This window comes from Triticum aestivum, chromosome 7A, assembly GCF_018294505.1.
Source record: "Triticum aestivum cultivar Chinese Spring chromosome 7A, IWGSC CS RefSeq v2.1, whole genome shotgun sequence".
Taxonomy (NCBI): domain Eukaryota; kingdom Viridiplantae; phylum Streptophyta; class Magnoliopsida; order Poales; family Poaceae; genus Triticum; species Triticum aestivum.
In genome coordinates, this window is record NC_057812.1 from 665,349,160 (window position 1) to 665,370,744 (window position 21,585).

Sequence of the window (21,585 nt, forward strand, 5' to 3'; positions counted from 1 at the left end):
TTTTTCAGAATAGCAATTGTGGTACATTGTCAAAAGCAGAGTGGCAAAAGCGAAGTAAAACTATTTTGCTTTTGCCATAGAATGACAATTATGATAATTGTAAAAGCTAAGAGGGGCAAAACTGACAATATCTAGAGTGGCATAAGGAAAACAGTTTATCTAATTCACATCTAGATATTTTTTAAGGATTTCACATTTAAACTTCCACAAATATATAATGCAGCAACAAGAAACAAAAAAGACTAGGATAAAAAAAAGACCACAAACAGAGAACTGGGGAATGGGAGTTGAGGGGTAAGGAGATTAAAAATCCATTGTTTGATTAGAGGGAATGGGAGTTTAAGTGGGAAGTGGACTGGGAGTTGAGGAAGTCAATTCCCACCGATTTCTTCTCAGGTGGTATCCTGTTAATTCGTAAGCAGAGTTCTATCCCACGTCAATTCTCATCATATGCCAAACAAGGGAATGGGAGTAAAAATCTATTTCCCATACCTAATCCTTTCATAAACACCCTTGTGCAAACTCCCATTCCCTTGCCCAAGTGTTTACCAGCTGGAAAATTGGCAAAAAATAGAGTGGGCAAAAAAAAAAAAATTCCCTGATAACAACACGTAGGATCGGCCGGCCAGCCACGGCGAGGAAGAGGAAGAAGCAGCCACTTGCCCGCTCCTGCACTGCACAGCTCGCCGTCGTACTGCTGTCCTGTTGGTCGCGGCAGCGGAAGAGGCACATACAGGCAAGGCCCAATCCCGGCCGCTGCTTCGGTCGCCGTCGTGGGAGTGGGAGGGAAGGAGGGAGGGAGGGGATGGAGGCTGCGGTGGCGAGCGCTCTGACCAAGGAGGTGGTGCTGAAGCTCGTGGCGCTGCTGAGCGAGAAGCACAAGCTGTCGAGGGGCCTCAAGGACGACATCCGCTTCATCCGGACCGAGCTCGACATGATCTCCAGCGCCAGGGACAGCCACATGGCGGCAGGGCGGGATCCGGCGAGCAGCTCCTCGCGCATATCCATGGAGGAGATGCGTGATCTGGCGCACGACATCGAGGATTGCATAGACCGGTTCCTGCCCTGCCCCTGCGTGGCCTGCCAGGGTCAGGGCGAGGCCGCGTCCGTCCTCCGCCGCGTCAAGAAGGCGGCCACCAGCGCCAGATCCCGGTTCGCGGCCGAGATCCACAAGCTCCGGAGCAGGCTCAAGGACGCCCACGACCGAAGGGTCAACTACCAAGCAGTCAACGGATCCTCCGCCGGAGCTTCTCCGGCGGCCGCGGACACGGGGGCGGAGACCGACCCCGTGGGCATCGACGAGCCAAAGCAGGAGCTTGTCGACATCTTGTTGCAGCAGACCGGGCCGGGGAAGCCCGGTGTGATATCCATAGTCGGGTTCGGCGGCTCCGGGAAGACCACGCTCGCAAGGGCAGTGTATGAGTGCCCCGGAGTCGTCCGGAGATTCCCCTGCCGCGCCTGGGCTGTGGCCTCGGAGCACAGGGATGCCGAGGGGCTCCTGACCACGATACTCCGGCAACTCCGCACCACCGATGCGCCGCTGCCCCAAATTTCCATGGATGGTTTTCTGCGGACTACAGAGTGAGGATCTCCTGCACTGAACTCCACCCTGTCTGCATACAAAAATCACTATTTTCTTTTGCACACGCCGCAAATTCACCACTCTCTGTTAAAAGTTAGTACAGCTTATTAATATGAACATGGACAGTTTGTGTGGGTACCTGCCATCCTCATTTTTTATTTTTATTTTGAGTAGGACCTGCCATCCTCATTAAAAAGAAAGAGATGTATTACTGAATTGTTGTGAAAACAGAAGTAGTAACTGTACTTAGCCATCTGTTGTTTTTTGAAATGTACTTAGCTGTATTGCAAGTTTAGTTGGTCATTCAAACCGATTTCCCACATCAATACATCTTAGGCATTTACTTGTTGTGCATGCTCATTTTAACTAATTGATTACTAGTACAATCCAAGAGCCGGCTATCCTAAACAAAAACAGTGTCATATCCCTCTGTTTCCAAAAGCAAAACTTAAACCCTTGCCATAGATTCGTTCCTGTTATGCACATATGAACAATCGATTCTGTGTACATTTTAGTGCTAATGTAGGTTTGGTCTGCATATAATGAACCGGTGAATTGGCAACCAGTTGCTTACCAACTTATTCACTTGTCAATCTGTCTGCCAGGTGCTTAATTGTAATCGATGACATCAACAAGCAGAACTGGGATGTCATCAAATCCATCTTACCCAGGGAAGCAAAAAGCAGAATTATAGTTACCACGGCTCTCCAGTCAGTAGCTAATGCTTGCAGCTCAGGTGACGGTTATGTTTACAAGATGAGCATTCTTAACGCGGAGCACTCCAAGGTTTTGCTAATGAAGAAGGTTTTCTTCCAAGGATGTTCACCTGAACTGGAGCGGGGTTCAACAGCAATTGTAGAGAAGTGTGACGGCCTTCCACTTGCTCTTGTGTGTATGGCCAAGTTTTTGCTAGGCGAGAATGAGCTCACGGGAAGCCACTGTGCGCGAGTTTGCCACAACCTCGGGCATCATATGGAGAAGGAGGCAGACTTCACAAAACTGCAACAGGTTCTTGTAAATAACTACAGCAGCCTGTCTGGTTATCCTCTGAGGACCTCCTTGCTATACACGAGTGTGTTCCCAAATGGTCGCCCAATCAGGAGGAATACTTTAATCAGGCGATGGCTAGCTGAAGGGTATGTCCAGTGTCAATATAAACGCAGTGATCTGGAGGTAGCAGATGAAAACTTCCGGGAACTTATTGACCGGAATATCATCCGGCCGGTCGATGCTAGCCACAATGCAAAAGTGAAGACGTGCAGAACTCATGGAATCATGCACGAGTTCATGCTGCACAAGTCAATGTCTGATAACTTCATCACATCTCTTCATGATCAAAACCGAAGTAATTTCCGTCACCTGTTCATCCAAAACCATGCAAGTGGCAGCACCTTGAGCTCGAACCAGCGTACAAGTCCAGCAAGCGATGATGCAGCTGGCAGTGAGAAATTCCGCGCCCGGTCTCTGACCATCTCTGGGGATGCGGGAGAAGCTGCTTCTGAGTTTTGCAGGTGCGAGCTGCTGCGAGTGTTGGATCTGGGAGAATGCAATGATTTGGAGGACAGTCATCTCAAGGACATACATAAGCTGTGGCATCTAAAATATCTGAGCCTTGGGGGCACTATCAGCAACCTTCCGAAGAAAATTGACAAGCTACACTGTTTAGAGACCCTGGATCTGAGGAAGACAAAGATAGAGGTATTGCCAGTGGAAGTCATTGGGTTGCCTCACCTAGCTTACCTGTTTGGAAAGTTTAAGTTTGGGAAAAAGGACTTGAGAAAGAGCGAAATAGCGGAGTTCTCGCAAAGAAAAAGTAAGTTGAAGTCTCTTGCAGGATTTTATGCAGATGGAAACCCTGGGTTTCTACAACTGATGGCTCATATGAAAGAACTGAAAAAGGTTAAGATATGGTGTGAATCCACTGGCGCAGACAACAAAGGCTTGCCTGACATTTCAAAGGCAGTTCAGAAGTTTGCTCAGGATGGCATGGACACAACCGGCGTTCGTTCTCTGTCACTCAATCTTGGGAATACCATGGGTGACTTCCTGGGTTCTATTCAAGAATATTGTTATCTTAGCTCGCTGAAACTGCACGGCCAGCTTAGTGTATTGCCTCAGTTTGTTACATCCTTATGTGGCCTCACAGAGTTGTGCCTTTCATCGACCAATCTGATGGGGCATGATCTATCGAACCTGCGCAAGCTGCGCTACTTGCTTTACCTCAAGCTGGTTGAGGCTGACCTTGGGAGCTTCACCATAGACAATGGGGACTTCCCAAGCCTGCGACGCCTATGCCTTGTGGTGAAAATGCCCATCCTCCCTGCAGTCAAAGAGGGAGCACTGCCGTACCTTGTCTCACTCCAGCTGCTCTGTAAAGACCTCTTTGATCTTTCAGGCATGAGGATCGAGTTCCATGATTGTCTTGAGGAAGTTGCCCTCGATTCTATGGTCAGTGCCAGAACAGCAGAAATGTGGGAAGCCGCAGCGAAGAAGCATCCAAAGAGACCAAAAGTTGTGTTTCTCAAAAGGATTGATCCGAGCGAACCCGAATCTGCTGTGAAATACGTCACGGCGGATGGGCCGACACGTGAGAAATGCATAGTCGATTCGCCTCAGTCAGGTTCTGTGAGCAAACACGGTCCGTATCTGAAGAAGACGGTTGTTTCAGAACCCCCTCGAGCTGCATCCGAGCTGTCCAGTGCTGCGAACGGTGCGATGCCTCCTTCTGCAAGGTGACGACCATTCCGTTTTTGTTTTGTCTGCAGATTGTATTGTTGTATTTGGGGACTCCATTGGTGAAATAGGTGATTTGATGATTGCGCAGCATATGTTGAAGAATGAAGACGCCGCCATTGTTGCGATGCTCCCAAAGGTGCAGGAGGACCTGTTGGCGTCGTTGTGCGCTGCAGCAGGACCTGCGGGCAACAACTTGAGCATGGAGTACCATGCATGGGGATGCAGCGTTTCTTGTGTTTTCTCGGGCAGAAGTGTTGCTGGGGTTCACCATGCAATGCAGGCCGCCAGACCATGGTAGTTTCAAAAACCAGACTCGACCGGCGGTCCAACCGGAAGAATCGTGAACCGATGCCTTGGTCTTTTATAGAAACCAAAGAAATAAAATGGTGCGTAAACTTGGGATGGAACCCTTGACCTTGCATGGATTTTGTTCCCCTTGCATCTGTGATCTGGACCATGTTCTGCACGTGTATTGTTGTCCACATAATAGCAGGTTGCATTTCCGCATTTTGGGATTTTGGTCTGGGTTGAAGCGGTTCGGTTGCCAATGCATTTCCGTATTTTGGGATTTTGGTCTGGGTTGAAGCGGTTCACGCGGTTGCCAACATTCGGTGATGTGGTATTGTGGTTACGTTACACCCAAATGTGGTGAGCTTATTCGCTATCACCCTTATGACTGCTGCCATTTCATGTCATGTACGATCACATGTTAACACTTAACAGCAATATTGCAGTGACGACTAATTGGACGAAGATCCACCCACTTAACCCGATATAATCTCTGCTAGTGCCTACTTTACGATTGCTCTTCTCGTTGATCTTTAACCTGGAGTAATCATCTTTCGTCTCCTCCTTAGTCTTAAACCTTCTACTCCCTCTGTTCCTAAATATTTGTCTTTCTAGAGATTTCAACAAATGACTACGTACGGAGCAAAATGAGTGAATTAACACTCTAAAATGTTTATATACATCTGTATATGGTAGTCCATTTGAAATCTCTAAAAAGACAAATATTTAGGAACGGAGGGAGTATACAGCAGCTGTTCTTGTAACCGTTCACTTGTTCATGACATGTTTGTCATGAATCACAGACTTGAGTGAAAAGCCCATCCTCTTGTATTCTTTTCTTCCTCCTATCTTATACCCCTTCGAACAGAATAATAACATGAGGCTGCGCTCATGACAGCCATGTCTATTATGAGGCTAGAGCTCGTTCTGGAGCTTGGAGGCTGGCGAGGGGTGGCCTGCTCCGCCACCGGTGACCTGGAGTGGCTGTCCCTGCTTTCCTCTATGGTAGATCCTCCACTGCTTCGGTTGCAATTGTACCATCGACTTTTGACTGTCAGTCCCATCTAGCTATTTCGCAAAATCAGTGCGCGTACACACAGCAGTACGCCCAGGAGATCGAAGACTACCAGTGGACCGCAGATCTACAGTACCATACACATGAGTGTACATGTAGCGATATTGATGAATAAAATCATGACGACAACACAGGGAAAACAACCGGCGGATAGCCTTGTTGTGCTCTCACAAAATCAGGATTCACCAAGTTTTTACAATATGCCTGGAGGTGGTCTAGTCCAGATGCCTTTTTGATTCAATTCGATGTTCTCTTTTTTTGCCATTGATCACATCAATATACTACTGTCTTGCGATTTTACGGGCCATTGCGCCGGAGATCCTGAAACTTTGTGCATGGGCAACGTCTCCAGTTGCAGAATGGTTATCTGGTGGGTGATCTGGGACATGGTCACACCAAGGAGACACACTCCACGTCATTGCATGTGCAAGCAGCGGCAGGAGTCGCCGCCTCCTCATTTTCATGACCAGATGCCGAGATAATTGCCCTCCCAGACGCCATCAGTTCTGAGGGATAATATTTGTTGTGTTTGGCTGAAATGCCCAGTCATGCAGGAGACAGCTTGCAAGAAAATGTAGATCTTTATTTTTGCGGGTGGAGAAAATGTAGATCTTTGATTGGTAGCACTAGCAATAATACCCCTAGCTAGAAAATCAACTGAGTGAGTTCCACATCTGTGAAAAGCCACTCTCAGCTAAGTACTCGAACCCATCTTGAGCAAACACACCACCCTGGGCAGGCGCCTCCCTCTTCACGTTGCCTTGCTCAAACCTGGTGAGCTGGCTCAGCGCGTCCTTGATCGCCTTCCCCATGTGCTGCTGCTCCTGATCGGCAGCCATGGGCGCCATCGCCATCACCGGGATGTTCATCGAGGCCGACGACGACGGGTGAGAGGAGGGGCCATTGGAGAAGCAGGGCACTTGCTCATAACCCTCTAGGTTTTGCACCGTGGACATTCCAGGATGGTCAAAGGCAATGTAGTTGTCAATGAGAGGAGGCAGTGAGGTTGCGGCTGCACTGTCAATGTTGTAGTTGCTCCCTGTGGATGGTTTGGCAATGGTTGTCCTGGTCTTGTAAAAAACCCTACACAAGACCCAGTCCTCCTGTTTAACAAGAAAATATTACACATGAAAATCGTTAGACTGGAAGATGAATGAGTGCATTTGGTATATATATCATATGCATGCATCTGAAGTGATCATGAGATCAAGATTTTGGCAGCAGAATATTTTTGCAAAGGTTGAGTATGAGTTAAAACGATTTATAATTTGTTTTGTAGGAAAATACTGAAATTACTTAGCCATTTTTATCTTGTTCTGGCGAAAACTGTATGTTAGTGACATGGATGCGTTGACAGAAATGATTAAAAATTGGTGTGAGTCGATAATTTGCACATACATCTATATAGTATATATATATTGGGGTGTACATCTAAAAGAGACCAGATCATCCTCATATCTATGTAAGTAGCTGGCATGAGAGTGACCCACATATGAAGAAAGGATCAAGTACAGAACATCAACAGGCAGAACCCGGCCCAACTAATTAGCAACAATCATTAACACAATGAACATATGTTCTGGCTGCCACACGAATTTTCTAAGCAAATTCAGCTAACTATCTGTTCTGGTGTCTTAAGACAAACCACACCAGCTTTTAGACATCTTGCAGTATTATTTTCATGACACTTAATTATCGCAAATTAAGGGAGTTAATTAAAAAATATGTCAACTTGGTGACCTACCTGTATTTTTGGCGCTTCAATTCTACTCTCTAGCTAGCTAGCTAGCTAGATCTTGAATTGAGAGGCCATATGCATGTATAGTGAGCTGGCTGGTCGTACTACATTATCCATTGCACATGTATTATAGGATGAGTTGGCATTCTGGCCAGTCGCCTCCACATGCGAATGTCACGTGAACCGAAGGTTTTTGTTTCTTTAGTCCATACTTCTCATAAAATGTACCAATGTGAAATCAAATCTGTCAAGTTTCATTCTCAATGCCTTCCTTTAAAAAAAGTGCCACGAACATATAGTTTTCTTGCTTGTGTGTACATAATTTTCTGGTGGAATTCCTTGCACTACTCTCTATCCATATGATGCATTATACTATAAGCATCAAATAAGGAACAGATGGGGAAAAGAGTGGAGTATCAAAGTAGTAAGATTAAATTTGCTCGAGATGTATACTTATAATGATGCTTACCTTGAGTGGCAACTTCATCAGATCGCCTTGCCCTTCCTTGCGGAATTCGTGCATGACCCATTCAGTCTTCTTCCCTTTAGGGGCTCTACCTTCATAAAACACCAGGGTTTTTCTCATGCCAACTAGCAACCCTTTCCGGCTTATCGCACGGTCTTTCCCTGTGGCCTTCCAGTAGCCTGATTCAGTTGCTCTATTTGTTCGCTGGCCTGTAGCGTACTTCTTGTCCCTTAAGCTGTAGAAGTACCACTCCTTGCCGCCAATGCATGCGATTTCTGAATACAATCAGGGAGCAAATTAACAAACAATTTTGTAGAAATTAGATGAACTATGAACGAAGTAATAATCTTTTTGGAACCTGCTCAAGATGTGCATCCACTAATCTAATGATGTCTGACTACACTTTTCCATTTTTAAGAGAAAGTCCTACTAACGTTAGAGCCACATTTAAGTAAGGCAGAGAAAAATAACCATTAATAGGTAATTGCATAACAGGGAGAATAATAGATATTTTTGGAACCAGAAGAAAGGAGATCTATTGATTGCGGGAGGCATCTTTCCTATTCTTGTGAGATATATCAATTATACATATCCTATCCTTGCTATATATATGTTCTTTCCATATGGCTTTGTGCATGGTGTGTTTTCTACTAGTAGGCAAAGTGGAAGGCCTCCTTTTTGTGTTAAGTTTGTCCCTATCCGTGGGCTGTGAATTTCCTTTTAGGATCAGGCAAATTGGGGGAATATTAGATGGCATGGGATGAACAGGGACAGATGCGGAGAAGGCCAGCAAGGGGCCAAACAAACTCATGGCTGTGAGAATATCCTTCTGTTATGGGGACGGGAAGGCGACAAAAGATGGAGGCAGACAAGGTGTGTGAATTTTGTTCTCATTGTAGAATAATTCACAGAAACTATATGTATTCATCCCTTGATCAAGTCTCGCATGTATGGAATAAGAGGAAAAAATTACTGTGCAAGAATTTGATCTCTCTTCCTCTCTCTACAGTCTACAGTAGTAGTAGTTACTTTGGAGGTCATCTCACTCTGAATATTATCTTGCCTTTGGATCAAGTTTTTTCGAATGGTAATTAAACAAACGGTAATTAGGACCATAAAGAGGGAGAAAAGCATGGGCACATCAAAAGGATAGGCCAAAAAAGTGAGTAAAGAAAAGAAGAGGAAAGGTGGAAAGGTTGTTTCTAGCGGTATGGGAAGCATGCATGCATAGTTGCAAGTTGCAACTTGATGAGATCGAGATTGTCGTGGTCACTTCAGTTATACAACTCCAGCCACTAGCAGCATGCACACAGCCACCTTAGTTTTGGATGCAACTGAAGGAAACTACACATGCATGAGCGGAAGGGAACAAAGAGAATTGTTCATGGAATTAATGAAGATAGCTAATTGAGCTGCACATAAATACATAGTTGGTCCCAAGATCTTAATTCAAGTTGAAACCAACAGAGCAATACATTTTGATGCATGATTGAGAACCTTGGGACAATCATGCATGCTTACACACACGGACAAATAATTTATTTCTGGGATTTCTTTATTAAAAATGAACAAGGAATTTAATTAGTACAGTGGAGGAAAGAAGACTTGTCTGTTTAGAAACGACCAAATCGTTGTTAGTTCCGTCAAAAGATATACACCGCAGAGATATCATACATGGGATGCGATATATTTTTAAGGGGATTTGGGACGTCATCGACTTCAAATTGAAAGGATAATTACGAATCAGCAGCAGCCAAACGGGAGAAGAAATTAAATCAACAGATAAATCATCCCCGGGACCGAAGTACTCATGCATATGTATGTATGATCCGGAAGACGACGAAGCTAGAACTGATCACACAAGCATATAGACACGCACGCATGCTGGTGTAATTAAGCTACTTGGATATGTATAGGAGTATCTGGATTAGGTCTTACCGGGGAGGTCCCAGGGCTCGATCTTGTTGAGGTCGACGTCGACCATGGCGGGGCAGCCGTAGATGCTCGCCACCGCGGCCGCCGCCCCTCCGGCGCCACCGCCGCCGAGCTTCCTGGACAGGTAGTCGAGCACGAGCTCGTCGTCCCGTGGGTGGAACCTGAAGCCCGGCGGCAGCCTCGCCTCCACCATGCTCAGCGAACTCATCGCCGCCACCACGCACGCAGCTCGCCTTGGATCCCCTCGGATCCCCTCGGATCAAGCGATCAACGAGAGGTACAGAGGACCGACGGCTGCTTCTGCTGCCGATCTCGGCAGTGGGACCAACACAACACAAGAAGCAGCAGCTGGCTCCTGATCGGTATGATTGTACCGTCTACCGAGAGGGATATCGAGGAGGGGCGCGAGGAAGACGAGGGGTATTAATAGGCGCCCGCGCACGGCATGGTCAGGTCAACTGGTTTTTGCGCCGATGCTTTCACAGAGATGGAGAGGGGAGGAGGGGCCGGGAAGGCTACGGCTCTACTACTAGTAGCTGAACTGGTACTACGTATAGCTAGGCAGATGGGATGGGAGTACGTACTCGCCCAGCTGGAGAGACTTTTCTTTTCCTCTCGGTTAGCGTGCCGGGCGCCAGGTGGCGAGGTCCGATTCGCTGGGCCGGTCCCGGCCGGTGGGCGCGCGGGCAGGACGGCTGCGGCCGGGCCGGTGGCGGTGTCACGCTCGCCGGACGTCGCCGGCGGTGACGTGGGCGGGCAGATGCAGTCATGCAGACGAGATGAGGGATGCGGGGCATTTAATTCGAAGCGCGGGCTGGCCTAATCATCATCTAGCGGGCACATATCTTCCGGCTTTGCGGCGTCGCCTAATTCCGGTTTGCGGCTCGGGTGATCGGGAGATAGATCTCCGGGCATGGCGAGTTGGTATGCTGGTATGGGCTGTCGTGCACCCATGGATGGAACTGGAAGGGTGCGTATGTGCGTGCGTGCGTGTTCACATGTGCACACAGAAAGACAGACAGAGAGGGAGGGAGAGGAAGATGTAGGGGTTTGGTTTATGGCATCTCTGATGGTCTGTGTAGTTCGTACAGAATTATTCTTGTCAAGAACTAACAACCTATCGAAATGGATATTCAATTCAGTGCCCAAGCTCATTTGCATTCAGTAAACAGTGAAAAAAGCATAGTAGACAAATTTTTTAAAAAGACTGAATTTGTTTTTATGCAAGATGTTTCGGTGCGCCAGGTGTGTACAAATTTTTGTGCCTAAATGACATTCAAGGAGCTCGTGAAAAAGAAGACAAAATGAGCTACGAACGGTGTTGTTTTCAAAAAGTTTTTCATAGGCCCTGAATTTGTCTTTTTTGTTGAGAGCTACTGAAATGTTCAAACTCCACGAAATTTGGTACGGACTTCACGCACATGAGCATCTCGTATCACAAAAAAGATCAGAAGTTTTGATTTTTTTTGTTCACTATTTTTAATGATTCTACTATTCACACGCGGGTGCGAATGCACTCGAGAGCCAAATATCGAGATGGTTAGTTTCCTTGTGGATGAACCAACCCATCAGGTTTCAAGTACTACTATGCGATCATCTGCATTTGTATTGTGTTAAAAAAACTACAACTTATCATGCAAATACTTCAGTAGAGTGTGATTAAACTGTTCGATAAAATTGAGAGAACATCTTTTTAAAAGAAAAAAGGATGATAACATTACTCAACCTCTAATGCACACTGACATATATTATTTATTACTAATAATAATGCCTAGCATCGGAGCCGAACACTAGAGTTAGAGAAAATCTATGGATATCCACTTCGGACCTGGCCACACTGAATCACCTTCAAAAGTTCTATAAACCCTATTATTCTGGATCATATTCCACTGTTGAGCGACATGTGAAGTGACAAGGGGTGCAAGCTCTAAGACTTAGAGGGGATCGTCGCTCCAATTCAAGTAAAATTTGGAGCTATAATCCCTAGAGCTGAACTTTGAAACAACACCATCAACTAAGAAATATCGTGTGGACGTCGACACTATCTGATCTAGCCAGATTAGACATCATGGGTTTTCACATAGAGAGAGTGCAAACCTGATGTCAACCGCCAATGTCGCATCTACCTTCATATTGCTCCACTCATGCGGAAGTAACCAAAGGAGAATTCGTGAAGAGAAGACGACATCGCATCGTTTACGGTTCACTGCCATATTGATAGTTGCCACGCGTGACACAACAACGTCTAGCATCTCCCACCACCCGGACTCCACATGCCTCTTATTGGTCCTAGACCAAGCCCTAGATCGATCCACTAAGACGTTGCTCCCCGGCCTACAGAACCGCACTCCACATACCGGCATTGTGCCGCATCCCTAGCATTGCTACATCACTGGTCTAGGCAAGCGCATGCTAAATCCCACCAAGTCCCTGCGTACATCAGCCAAAGCCGGCTTATTGTAGTCGAATATAACCATGGCCACCGCCCCTAAAAAAAAACACTCGGGCACCTCGACCGACCGGAAAACCCCGCCGTCTTCTTCAACGGCAGCGCTTTAGAGGTAGGAGAGGGGCGGAGGCGATATAGCCCCCCTGAGTTGGTAGACTTCCACCTTATATCATCATTCTAAAAAGATATACACTTGCTCTGATTTTGCATATTAAAGTTTTTGTGTCCAACTCACCTAAAAAAAAGTTCTTGTGCAAGGAGTACGTGTTGGTTTATGTGCAATGGACGAACTAAGTGGGAATGGTGTACGAATTATTGGCCTGCTTTTTTGTTGAGAAAATTATTGGCCTGCCTGCAGGCGCAATTTCGATTCCCTCGTTCTGCTGTGCGCCACCCAAACCTACGTACGTACGTGCCCACAGCCATTTTCGCCACATAAAGCTATACTTGGAGTATAGCAATATCTTTTGTCCGGATGAAGCTGGAAGGGAACGTGAGCTGGAGATATAAAGCATGCATGCAAACAAACGTGAACTGGTAAAGCGGTCAGATACTTCTGCCTAAACAGTTCAGTTTCCAAGCTAGCTAGCTCGATCAAGCCGTTGCATTGCACACCGTGTGCACGCGTTTTTTTAGTTTCAGTTCGACGAAAAGCAACTTTACAAAAAAGATTCCGCGTTCCACAGCAATCCATCTCGGTCCCGTCTCGCATCTAGTCTCTTCACGAATCATAAAGCAGATGGTCTATGATTGCTTGGCCAAAGAACAAATTAGCTGATGATGCTTACTTGGCCTGACAACAATATATAGTAGTAGTACTAAACTCTGGTGGCGGGTCAAATTAGAGCATCTACAGCCGGACCTTTTAAACCCGTCTCATACGTTCGGGCGGGTCGCCCAGTCACTGCCCGGTCACGATTTTTTGACCTAGACGGGTCCTTCAAATGGCCCGCAAATGTCTGAGCTGACCGGCATCCCCATATCCAGCTCAAATATGGGACGCCCGGGCACGTCCGCCACGTCAAACCCGGCCCACGTTGGCCCGTCTGACCCTACATAAAATCTTCCTCATCTGTTCGTCGTACCAAACCCCAGCCACTTCACTCCCCTCCCCTTCACTCTCCTCCGCCACCCAATCTCGTCTCCGACTCCTTCCGGTCGTCTCTGGCATGGCGGGCAGTGGATCCGAGTCCTTCACCTACAGATCCATCGACCCCGAGCTCATCCCATGCGGCCTTGAGGAGGAGATGGTCGTCCGGCTTGCGCTCCGCCGAGCCCGGGAGGAGGCCCGTGGACGGCTGCGCTCTGACTCCATTCGTCGGAAATCCATTGCGTCCGCCCAAATGACGCATGGATCCGGCACTAGGCTGGTCGTAGATGCCTCGCCAAAGACCGTGGGGTCCGTCTAGCGCCCGAATGCGCTGGCGGACGTGCAACCCCTTTGGGGACGCGCCGATATTTAGGACGCATCATCGTCCCACGAGGCCATGGCACGACGTGTAAGACACCGGGCGCGGGAGGCGACGACATCCCTCGCGGCGGTGGACGTCGGCGAGGCGGAGTCGCATTCTCTCGCGCCATGTATGGCCCATCAGTCCGGGCGCCGCAACCGCATCGCGGTGGACGTCGGCAGCTCGTCTCCGGACTGATCCGTCATCGATTTGACATCTACCGGCACCGTTCGGGTTCCAGTCTCCGGCGAGAAAGAGTAGGGTATGGGATACGGCGGGGCCTTGAGTCCCGTGAGCCAACTCGTGTCCCATGCCCTATCCTACCTTGCCGGCGACTGGACCAACACTCTGAGGAGCGCACCCGGCCGCCGGACACGACCAGGGCAGAGCCGGGCGAGCGGGGAGCGGAACCGGCGAGCTCCGCTTAGATTAGGTTTCACGTTGCATGTAATAATATGAATATGAGATTTTTAATTTGAGGTATCCGAACATGGAATGCGTTTTTTTAAGAGGGCAGATTTGTCAAGTCCGGGCTGTAGATACTCTTAGTTAACTCTCTTCCGTACACATTCGAAAAGAATGTCTTTAACTCTTGTTCTAGCAACCGCACGTACGCGTCGATAGAGGCCGGCCATGAGATTAAAAAGTGACAAAACAAAGGTGATTGTGATTTCAAATCAAACACGTGCTAAACCATACGAAGTGGGGCGGCACAAATGCGAGCAGATAAACCCAACGTGCGGATCAAAAGGCCTACGTCAACGTCGGGCAAATACGTATTTTCTATTCCCGGTGCACGTTCCGGGTGAAATACGTATCTTCCAAACGAAGACTGGTCGGGCGAGCTAGGCTAAGCTACCACCAGGCACGGCCAAACCTAGACAGGCTTCGAAAAGGCAAAGTCGTACGTGTAGTCCCGTCGAATCACATACGGACATACCCATCGAGCCTGACTTATCGCGCGCGCACAGTGCATGTGCGTATTTACATAGGCGTGCAGCTGTGTTTTTTTTAAACATCAATATAGACACAAGCACTCATATACACGTACATACATTCAATTTTAGTGGACTGAGAATACCACAGACTCTCTAACCATCCACCCACAGGTTGGTTCGCGACGTGCAACTGTGTTACGAGGATAAAACCACGTGTTTTTATTAGGTGAAAACGCATTTACTATGAGTTTCGTGGACGGGTGGGGCACCTACACACTGTATGCTACTAGCATCTCTGATCAAGCTGGCGGACACGTTCGGCGGCCCCGGATCCCGACACATGGCCTGCGCACTGCACATGCATGCTTTCTTGACCGTCCCGTCCGGCCGTCCCATCCGACTGTGATCGATCGGACGGCGTACGTGGACCCTCGCCGACGACACATGCAGCCGGCGGCGCACAGTGCGCACGTTGTACGCATCCGTCGCCGGGGCGGCCGGCCGGCCGATCACGATCGCCCCCTGTGTGGAGCTGGAGCGAGCGAGTGATGAGTGACGCGGGCCGCGGCCAAGTTGTCGGCTGGTTTCTTCCGGCGGCAGGCTCGGGACAGGGAGATCGATTATATTCCCAGGTTTTGTAACGCACTGTGCGCGCATCATCGGAGCCAGCAGCACGCACAGTACGTGGGGCGCCCCACGCATGATGCCGCATCAACCTCGTCGCTGGCGCTCCGATGGCCAAGTTTCCGGCGGGTTCTTCCGGCACGAGAGCTGTAGCCGGCCGGATCGATCGGGGAAAGGGACGCGCGTAGTCGACGCGGGCGATATGATTGATGACATGTTAGCCAGCCCGTGGCCTGTGTGGCCGGGCGGCCAGGCAGGCCGGGTTTGGCCGGGGGCGCGGCTCGCGCGTGCATGGACGCAACGGGCTACCATGCCAGAGTTTGTCCGGCGCTGAGCTCACGATCGCGTCGCGCGGGAGGCGGTTTGGATGGAGGGCATCATGGGCACGCACGCACGGGGGTTCTCGGCAGGCCGAGGACGCGCACTCACACGGCATGCATGCGGCCAAACCGACCGGCGACGTGGGCGCCGGCCCGGAACGCGCGCGCGCGGCATCATTGCCCCCCGCGCGCCGGTTCGATGCCTTCCTCTTTCGCCCCAGGGGCGGGTTATCGGGGCAGACATCTTTTGGGCGTTGGGCGCGCGCGTGGTCGTGGTCGTGCATGGGACATGGATGGTGGATGGAACGGAACACTGCTGCTAGAGAAGACGGATCTGCTTTCTGCTAGCTCTCTCGTCAGCGGGATGATGATGGAGAAGACCGTGAAATGGAACCGCTCCGTGCCCGGGATTAAGACGCTTGTGAGTGTTTGAAACTGAAAAGTGAAAACAAACGGATAGGGGAAGAGGAAAAGTGGAAACTGGTAACGGCGAAGAACTGGCATGCAGTGCAGCCGCCGTCGCGGCGTCACTGCGACGACCAGGAATTTCAAGATGGCGGTTGTTTGTGCGTTGGGCTGAGAAGTAGTCTTGGCCTTGGGGCTCTTCTTCTTACTTGGCGCCGCCTTTGTGTTTCCTGCTAGCATCTTGCAACGGCTTTGTCACGAGTGGAGCACACAGCCGCCGTAACACCCAGTCGCGGATGCACTTTTGCCCACTTTGACCAAATCAATGCAGGCAACAAAGCTCCTCCCCGTGGAAAAATCAGTTTCTCCAGTTGCTATTCGCTCGGCCTGCTTTTCTCTCCATGTCTTTAGTTTTGCTAAGTCTAGCCCACTGAGACTTCGTATTATGTCTCGGTCGATGTTATATTTCTTTGATCTTGTATGGGGATTCATACAAAAGAATTCAATTTTTTCTTTTTTCTTTTTATATATTTAACACTTGACTGAGACTTTTTTTTTTGACGGGAACACTTGACTGAGACTTGGTTATGTCTCAGTCGGAGATCTAGCCACACCTTTTCTTTTTCTCTCCAAAATTATTGAACTCGTTGAACCCGGAAACTGCTAACGGAGCTTGTTTAGCCCAACATTTGAAAACTTCAAAAATCAATTTTTAGTTAAAAAAAACTGAAAACAAATACACGCATACCTGTGGATGTATACTACTACCGGTCGTTTTTGCAGTACTTGCTGCAAAGTTTCATGGCGAAATGCATTTTTTGCGAGCTACACAAAAAAATAAAAAATGATGTATTTATCGGTCCTCTTTTTTTTCTCTGCAACTTTTTTTTGTAGTTTACCATGGGACAAATAAAAGCCTACCCTCCCTGAATCAAACTGCTCAAGAGTTTTGCTCCCATCAAACTCCAGTTTGCCGCCTCCATTATGTTAGAGGTTGCTATCTCGCTCCGATGGCTGTTAAGGATCAAGGAAGGCTGGTGCAGGTTTCTGAAAGAAAAAGGTTCAGAGAATCCAAATGATGTGAGGTTAATCCTGGGATGTGGGGACTAGCTAGCCAGGCAGAAGCATCCAATCAGTCGCCCATTAGACTCTGAGCTGGCCTCAGGACAGGGCAGTTTTGGCAGTGGACGTATTAGAGTATGATTCTTGGCGCTGTCAGCAGTATATTTTCACACCGGAAGAACTTGCCACTTGCCAGGTAAACGTTCCCCATCCGCCAATGGCTGGCTGGTCACCTCACGGACGATGAGAAAAATCATCATCGACCTGCAGAAATATGTAAACGTTTTTGACAAACGGGGCAGCAGATCAGAGTCAATGCAGGTAGGTGCGTACGTGCGTGTGAACTTACAACTGTGCATGATAGGCGAATCAAGCAGCGTAATTGGGAAGGCTCATCCACAGATTAGCAGTCGGCACTGTGGTCTAGTTTATACTTAATCTGGGAGAATACTTTCTCCCTTTCTGACCGCAGGACGCAAATTTCCATTTGGAGCCTGGATGGATCATTACCCCGGCCGGTCAAATGATGCCAACATCACAGTCGGAATAAGATGCCCCATAATCAACAATCTCATCTGCTCTTTCTATTCCTAGCTAGCTAGTAGTAGAAGAATACAAGACGCATACATACATCTTAATTTCCCATCACCAACAGGGAACGCACGAGCAAGAATTCAGACAGATCAACAGAACGCTGCCTGACTTAATAACAGTTAAACAATGCCGCCAGAGCTCCTCGCTTGGCGGCGAAACTATTAAATCCTGAAGCTCTGCATTGCTAGAGGCCAGGGTTGATCCTTGGAGATTTTCCAAGATCGGCTGATGGACGTTGCTGGAATAGTATACTGAGATTTTTCTGAATGATTAGAGTGTAGCACCAGTAACATGACATGACAATCAGTTCCCCATCTGAAAGTCCACTGTGAGCTGAAGGGGACCCTCAAATAGTTTTTGTCATCTAAAATAACCATAGATACATCGCTCTCTTGTGTTGTGTCTAGCAGTGTGGGTTTGGCGAGCCTTGATCCAGCAATGGCGTTTTTGATACTGCTAGTCTACTCTGATTATCTGGCAGCAGTGTTACTGACAGCGACCGTTACCTACGCGGGAGACCGGCTCCACGGTGTGCGTACGTATGAGTTGTTTCACAAAGACAGAGACCCTGAATTTCTGTAGCTCCATCTCAGACTTTGCAATTGAGAGGACACGATCGATCCCGAAAGAATTCTTCAGAGGTACGTACGTAGTATATTGACCTGTGAACAGTGATCGGAGTAATATACGTATGAGGGAAAGAGGAGAGGACACACACTGCAGCAGAAACCTGAAGCTGTCCGGAAGAAGCAGGGCACTGTGTGTCTGATTGCCAGCTCTGCCTACCCTACCAGGCTACCACAGCACCGGATTTCTTCAGATCACATCATATATGTCATAGATGTGCGTGCATAGTTAATGTGGCACTCGTGCGCCAATGAAAACAAGGCATTGATTGGTGGAAAGCAGGTTGCAGGTAACCTAATCTTGTGGTGATGTGAGAGGTCATATCTCCCTCTTGTTTCTCTGAAGCAGGATTATTTTTGGCGCATGTTGAGGTCATCTCGCCTGCGAGCTGAATTCGTCAGGCAAACAGCTCAAAAATCCCACTAGTCCACCATCACCATGGCCGGATTTCTCGCGACCGGCTAGGTTTCTAGGCTAGGTCCTGGTATGATTGGAAGACTTTATGCACCCGTGCAACGATATAAAAAGATATAATCAGGCAGCAGTCACAACCATTTGCAGCCCTATCACCTATGTGTGAAAACTGAAAAGTTATTGGTGCTAGGTACTTCGTTTGAACTGCTTTTGTTGGAATTGCTGACCCGATCGCTCTGAGAAAAATACACCGCCAATGGACATCACCATGATCTGAAGTGCCGAAGATTACTGTACAACTATTTGATTGGCCCTATCACCTATAAAACTATTTGAAGTACCGAAGATTACTGTCAGTGGACATCACCATGATCTGAATAAGCTTTTGTGCAAAGAAGCCCTAGCTAGCAAATAGCAACTCGATTGAAGACAGTGCATATGATACTGTAAGTGACTAAGAGATGTGACGACTATGTTTGGCAAGTGTTAAGAAAACAGCCCCCTTCAATCATTGGTGGTTCATTCCTTCCTTGTGTCCGGAGAAACAAAACACAAATCATTGGTGCCTTGTGAGACGGTGACGCAGGCTCTGCTCCGGTGCTCCCTGCCGAGCTCGCATGCATCATGTCGAGCGAGGATTCAGAGATCAGAGCCTGGCGCACGCAACATGTACTCCTGTGTGAATGCTTCTGCTGAAGCCTGAAAGTCTGAAGATGGATCACGCATCAGTGGAGAGAAAACATCGCATGAATCAACGTTGGCGCGCGCGACAGCTGGCCGGCGGGAGATCGTTGCGTTGCGTCGGGCTCGCTGATGAAAGGCCCCCCTGCGATGAGCAGCCGGAGGCGTGTCCATTTTATGGCGGTAGGGTTCTACTGACTTGTAGGGGTGGGTGACCTGCGGGGAATTGACTGCCGTGGGGGTGGCAAGGTGTCGAAGCGATGTGGGGTTAGTTTTTTTTTTCCGAACCATACAAGAGGACTGCATATATTATATTAAAGAGAGAGGGAGAAATACACGACCACCGTTCTTTAGAGTTACAACAAGAACAACCTAAACTACCGCAAACAAAAGGACCCAAATCCCTGACCATCAAAACTGTCTACAAAAACCGCAAACCAAAGGAAACAAATGTAATACAAAACGACCTACACTTGCTTATGCCCATTGCACCACGTCAATCTTAATTTGATTGATGATCCCTTGAAGTGGTGTGTGCGAATTTTCAAAAATACATCATTTATTTTCCTTCATATACTCCATATAATTAGTGGTACCATAATGTTCAAGGAATTCCTTCTGGGTTCATGGCAGAAGTGCAGAACTATCTGTAGTTCTTTTTTACCATGTGCATGTTTACTTTATTCTTTTTGCATTTCTCTGTCTATCGGGTGTAATTATTCGTGTTTATACCGTCATTTTTAGAAGAAGGAAAACCCTTGAGTTCATTACAAGCAATTTGTTCGGAGATGTTTCTTGTTCAGTATTTGTCTAGAAATGTTAAAAGAGAAGTGGGGAAGGATCGGTAAATTATTTAACTCAAAAAGCCGAGGAATACATATGAGCGAGCATAGGCAACGGCGGAGCTATGTGTATCTTTGAGGGGGCTATGGCCCCCAGCCTTCACGTAATCACTGAAGAAAAAAAAAGGATCTTAAATACAAGAAAGTATAGTAATTAGCCCCCCCCCCTCAAAGCATTCATATTTTCTCTTTAGCCCCCCTGACTTATTCGTCTAGCTCCGCCACTGAGCATAGGGTTAGAGAGATTTGGCAAGGAAAGAATTAGTCATGTAGATCGACTTACTAAATCTCAGTCGACCTACTATGTACAGTTATTAGTATGGTAGTAATAGCAAGTTAGCAACTCTAGCGAAGAAGACAACAGCCCCACAACTGCCTAATAACCTTCAATATTGAGGCGAAGTATTAAAAGGCCATTTATGACCTCCTAGCTGTCTCCATGGCCATGTTTTTAATAGGAGCTTCATTTATGACCTCCTAGCCTTCATATTTGAAAGAAGGGAGAGATAAATTGGATTGCGCTGCATCCATTCCCAAACGTGGCGGCTGGGACCCCTATCTGTTGTGCCCAGAGGCCCTAGACTCGAGCACCACCATCGAAATCGAGTGTTCGCCTCTGAAAAATCTTGCTGAAATCGAGTCAACGACGCCGAAATTGAGCACCCCAACATTTCCAGTGTCGGGTCGGCAAAGGATCCATGCCGAGACCAGCCCCTCCTCCTCTACTCACACGGGAGGCACTTGGACACCTCACCGAGCCCTTCCTTCACTTCTTTGGCCTATAGGTCTGCACACATCGGCGGACAGGGAGAGGCACAAGAGTCAATGACAAGCGGGCTTCACATGTAAGAAAAATTTGGAGGTTGTCTTTTTGACGGATCCGAGTTTGCGGCCCGGACTACTTCAACTTGCCGGGAGCATCCCTGCGGCCGATTCGCCCGTCCGTACTGGTTTACAAGGCTACGGCCGACTCTCCCGTCCGCACCGGCTTACAATGCCGCGGCCGACTTATCTGTCCTAGCCGCCTCTGATGCTGCGGTCGTCTTTGTCGCCCATCTCTCGCGGTCTGGTCTATATCAACATACAGGGCCGCATCTATCTGCATGAACTATTTATTGAGTATGAGCAAGTCACAGCTTGGGTAGTCTGATTTTCTTTCAATAAAATGGAGGCAAATTATCATATACTATCAACCGTCGTCTGCATTGGGTGGTTCAATGGGCAGGCACACAAGTCGCCGCCACTACAGTTTGTTAACTTCAAATCGCCAGTTGGAAGGAACCATCACTACTAGAAATCCCCATATTTCCGACGGTGAAATCTGATAGCCGACGGGCCGTCGGCCATTAAAGTAATAG

The 21,585-nt window shown here is 48.0% G+C and overlaps 2 protein-coding genes across 2 annotated transcripts; one reads left to right on the plus strand and one right to left on the minus strand.

The window, feature by feature from the left end:
* The first annotated feature begins 626 nt into the window (after positions 1-626).
* Positions 627-5,091, plus strand: LOC123149096 (disease resistance protein RGA4). Its single transcript, XM_044568631.1, has 3 exons — positions 627-1,581; positions 2,188-4,314; positions 4,407-5,091. Exons 1-3 carry the CDS (start codon positions 806-808, stop codon positions 4,414-4,416), a joined length of 2,913 nt encoding a protein of 970 aa, XP_044424566.1. The 5' UTR covers positions 627-805; the 3' UTR covers positions 4,417-5,091.
* Positions 5,092-6,243: 1,152 nt separating this feature from the next.
* Positions 6,244-10,320, minus strand: LOC123149097 (NAC domain-containing protein 21/22). Its single transcript, XM_044568632.1, has 3 exons — positions 9,824-10,320; positions 7,889-8,160; positions 6,244-6,784 (listed from the first exon to the last, which is right to left on the minus strand). Exons 1-3 carry the CDS (start codon positions 10,026-10,028, stop codon positions 6,335-6,337), a joined length of 927 nt encoding a protein of 308 aa, XP_044424567.1. The 5' UTR covers positions 10,029-10,320; the 3' UTR covers positions 6,244-6,334.
* Positions 10,321-21,585: the final 11,265 nt, after the last annotated feature.

Bases quoted from the DNA above. Each gene is read 5' to 3' on its own strand.
- LOC123149096 (XM_044568631.1), top strand. From the start codon at position 806: ATGGAGGCTGCGGTGGCGAGCGCTCTGACCAAGGAGGTGGTGCTGAAG. The intron at 1,582-2,187 runs GTGAGGATCTCC...TCTGTCTGCCAG, and splicing joins GGTTTTCTGCGGACTACAGA to GTGCTTAATTGTAATCGATG.
- LOC123149097 (XM_044568632.1), bottom strand. From the start codon at position 10,028: ATGAGTTCGCTGAGCATGGTGGAGGCGAGGCTGCCGCCGGGCTTCAGG. The intron at 8,161-9,823 runs GTAAGACCTAAT...GATTGTATTCAG, and splicing joins CGAGCCCTGGGACCTCCCCG to AAATCGCATGCATTGGCGGC. The intron at 6,785-7,888 runs GTAAGCATCATT...CTTGTTAAACAG, and splicing joins TGATGAAGTTGCCACTCAAG to GAGGACTGGGTCTTGTGTAG.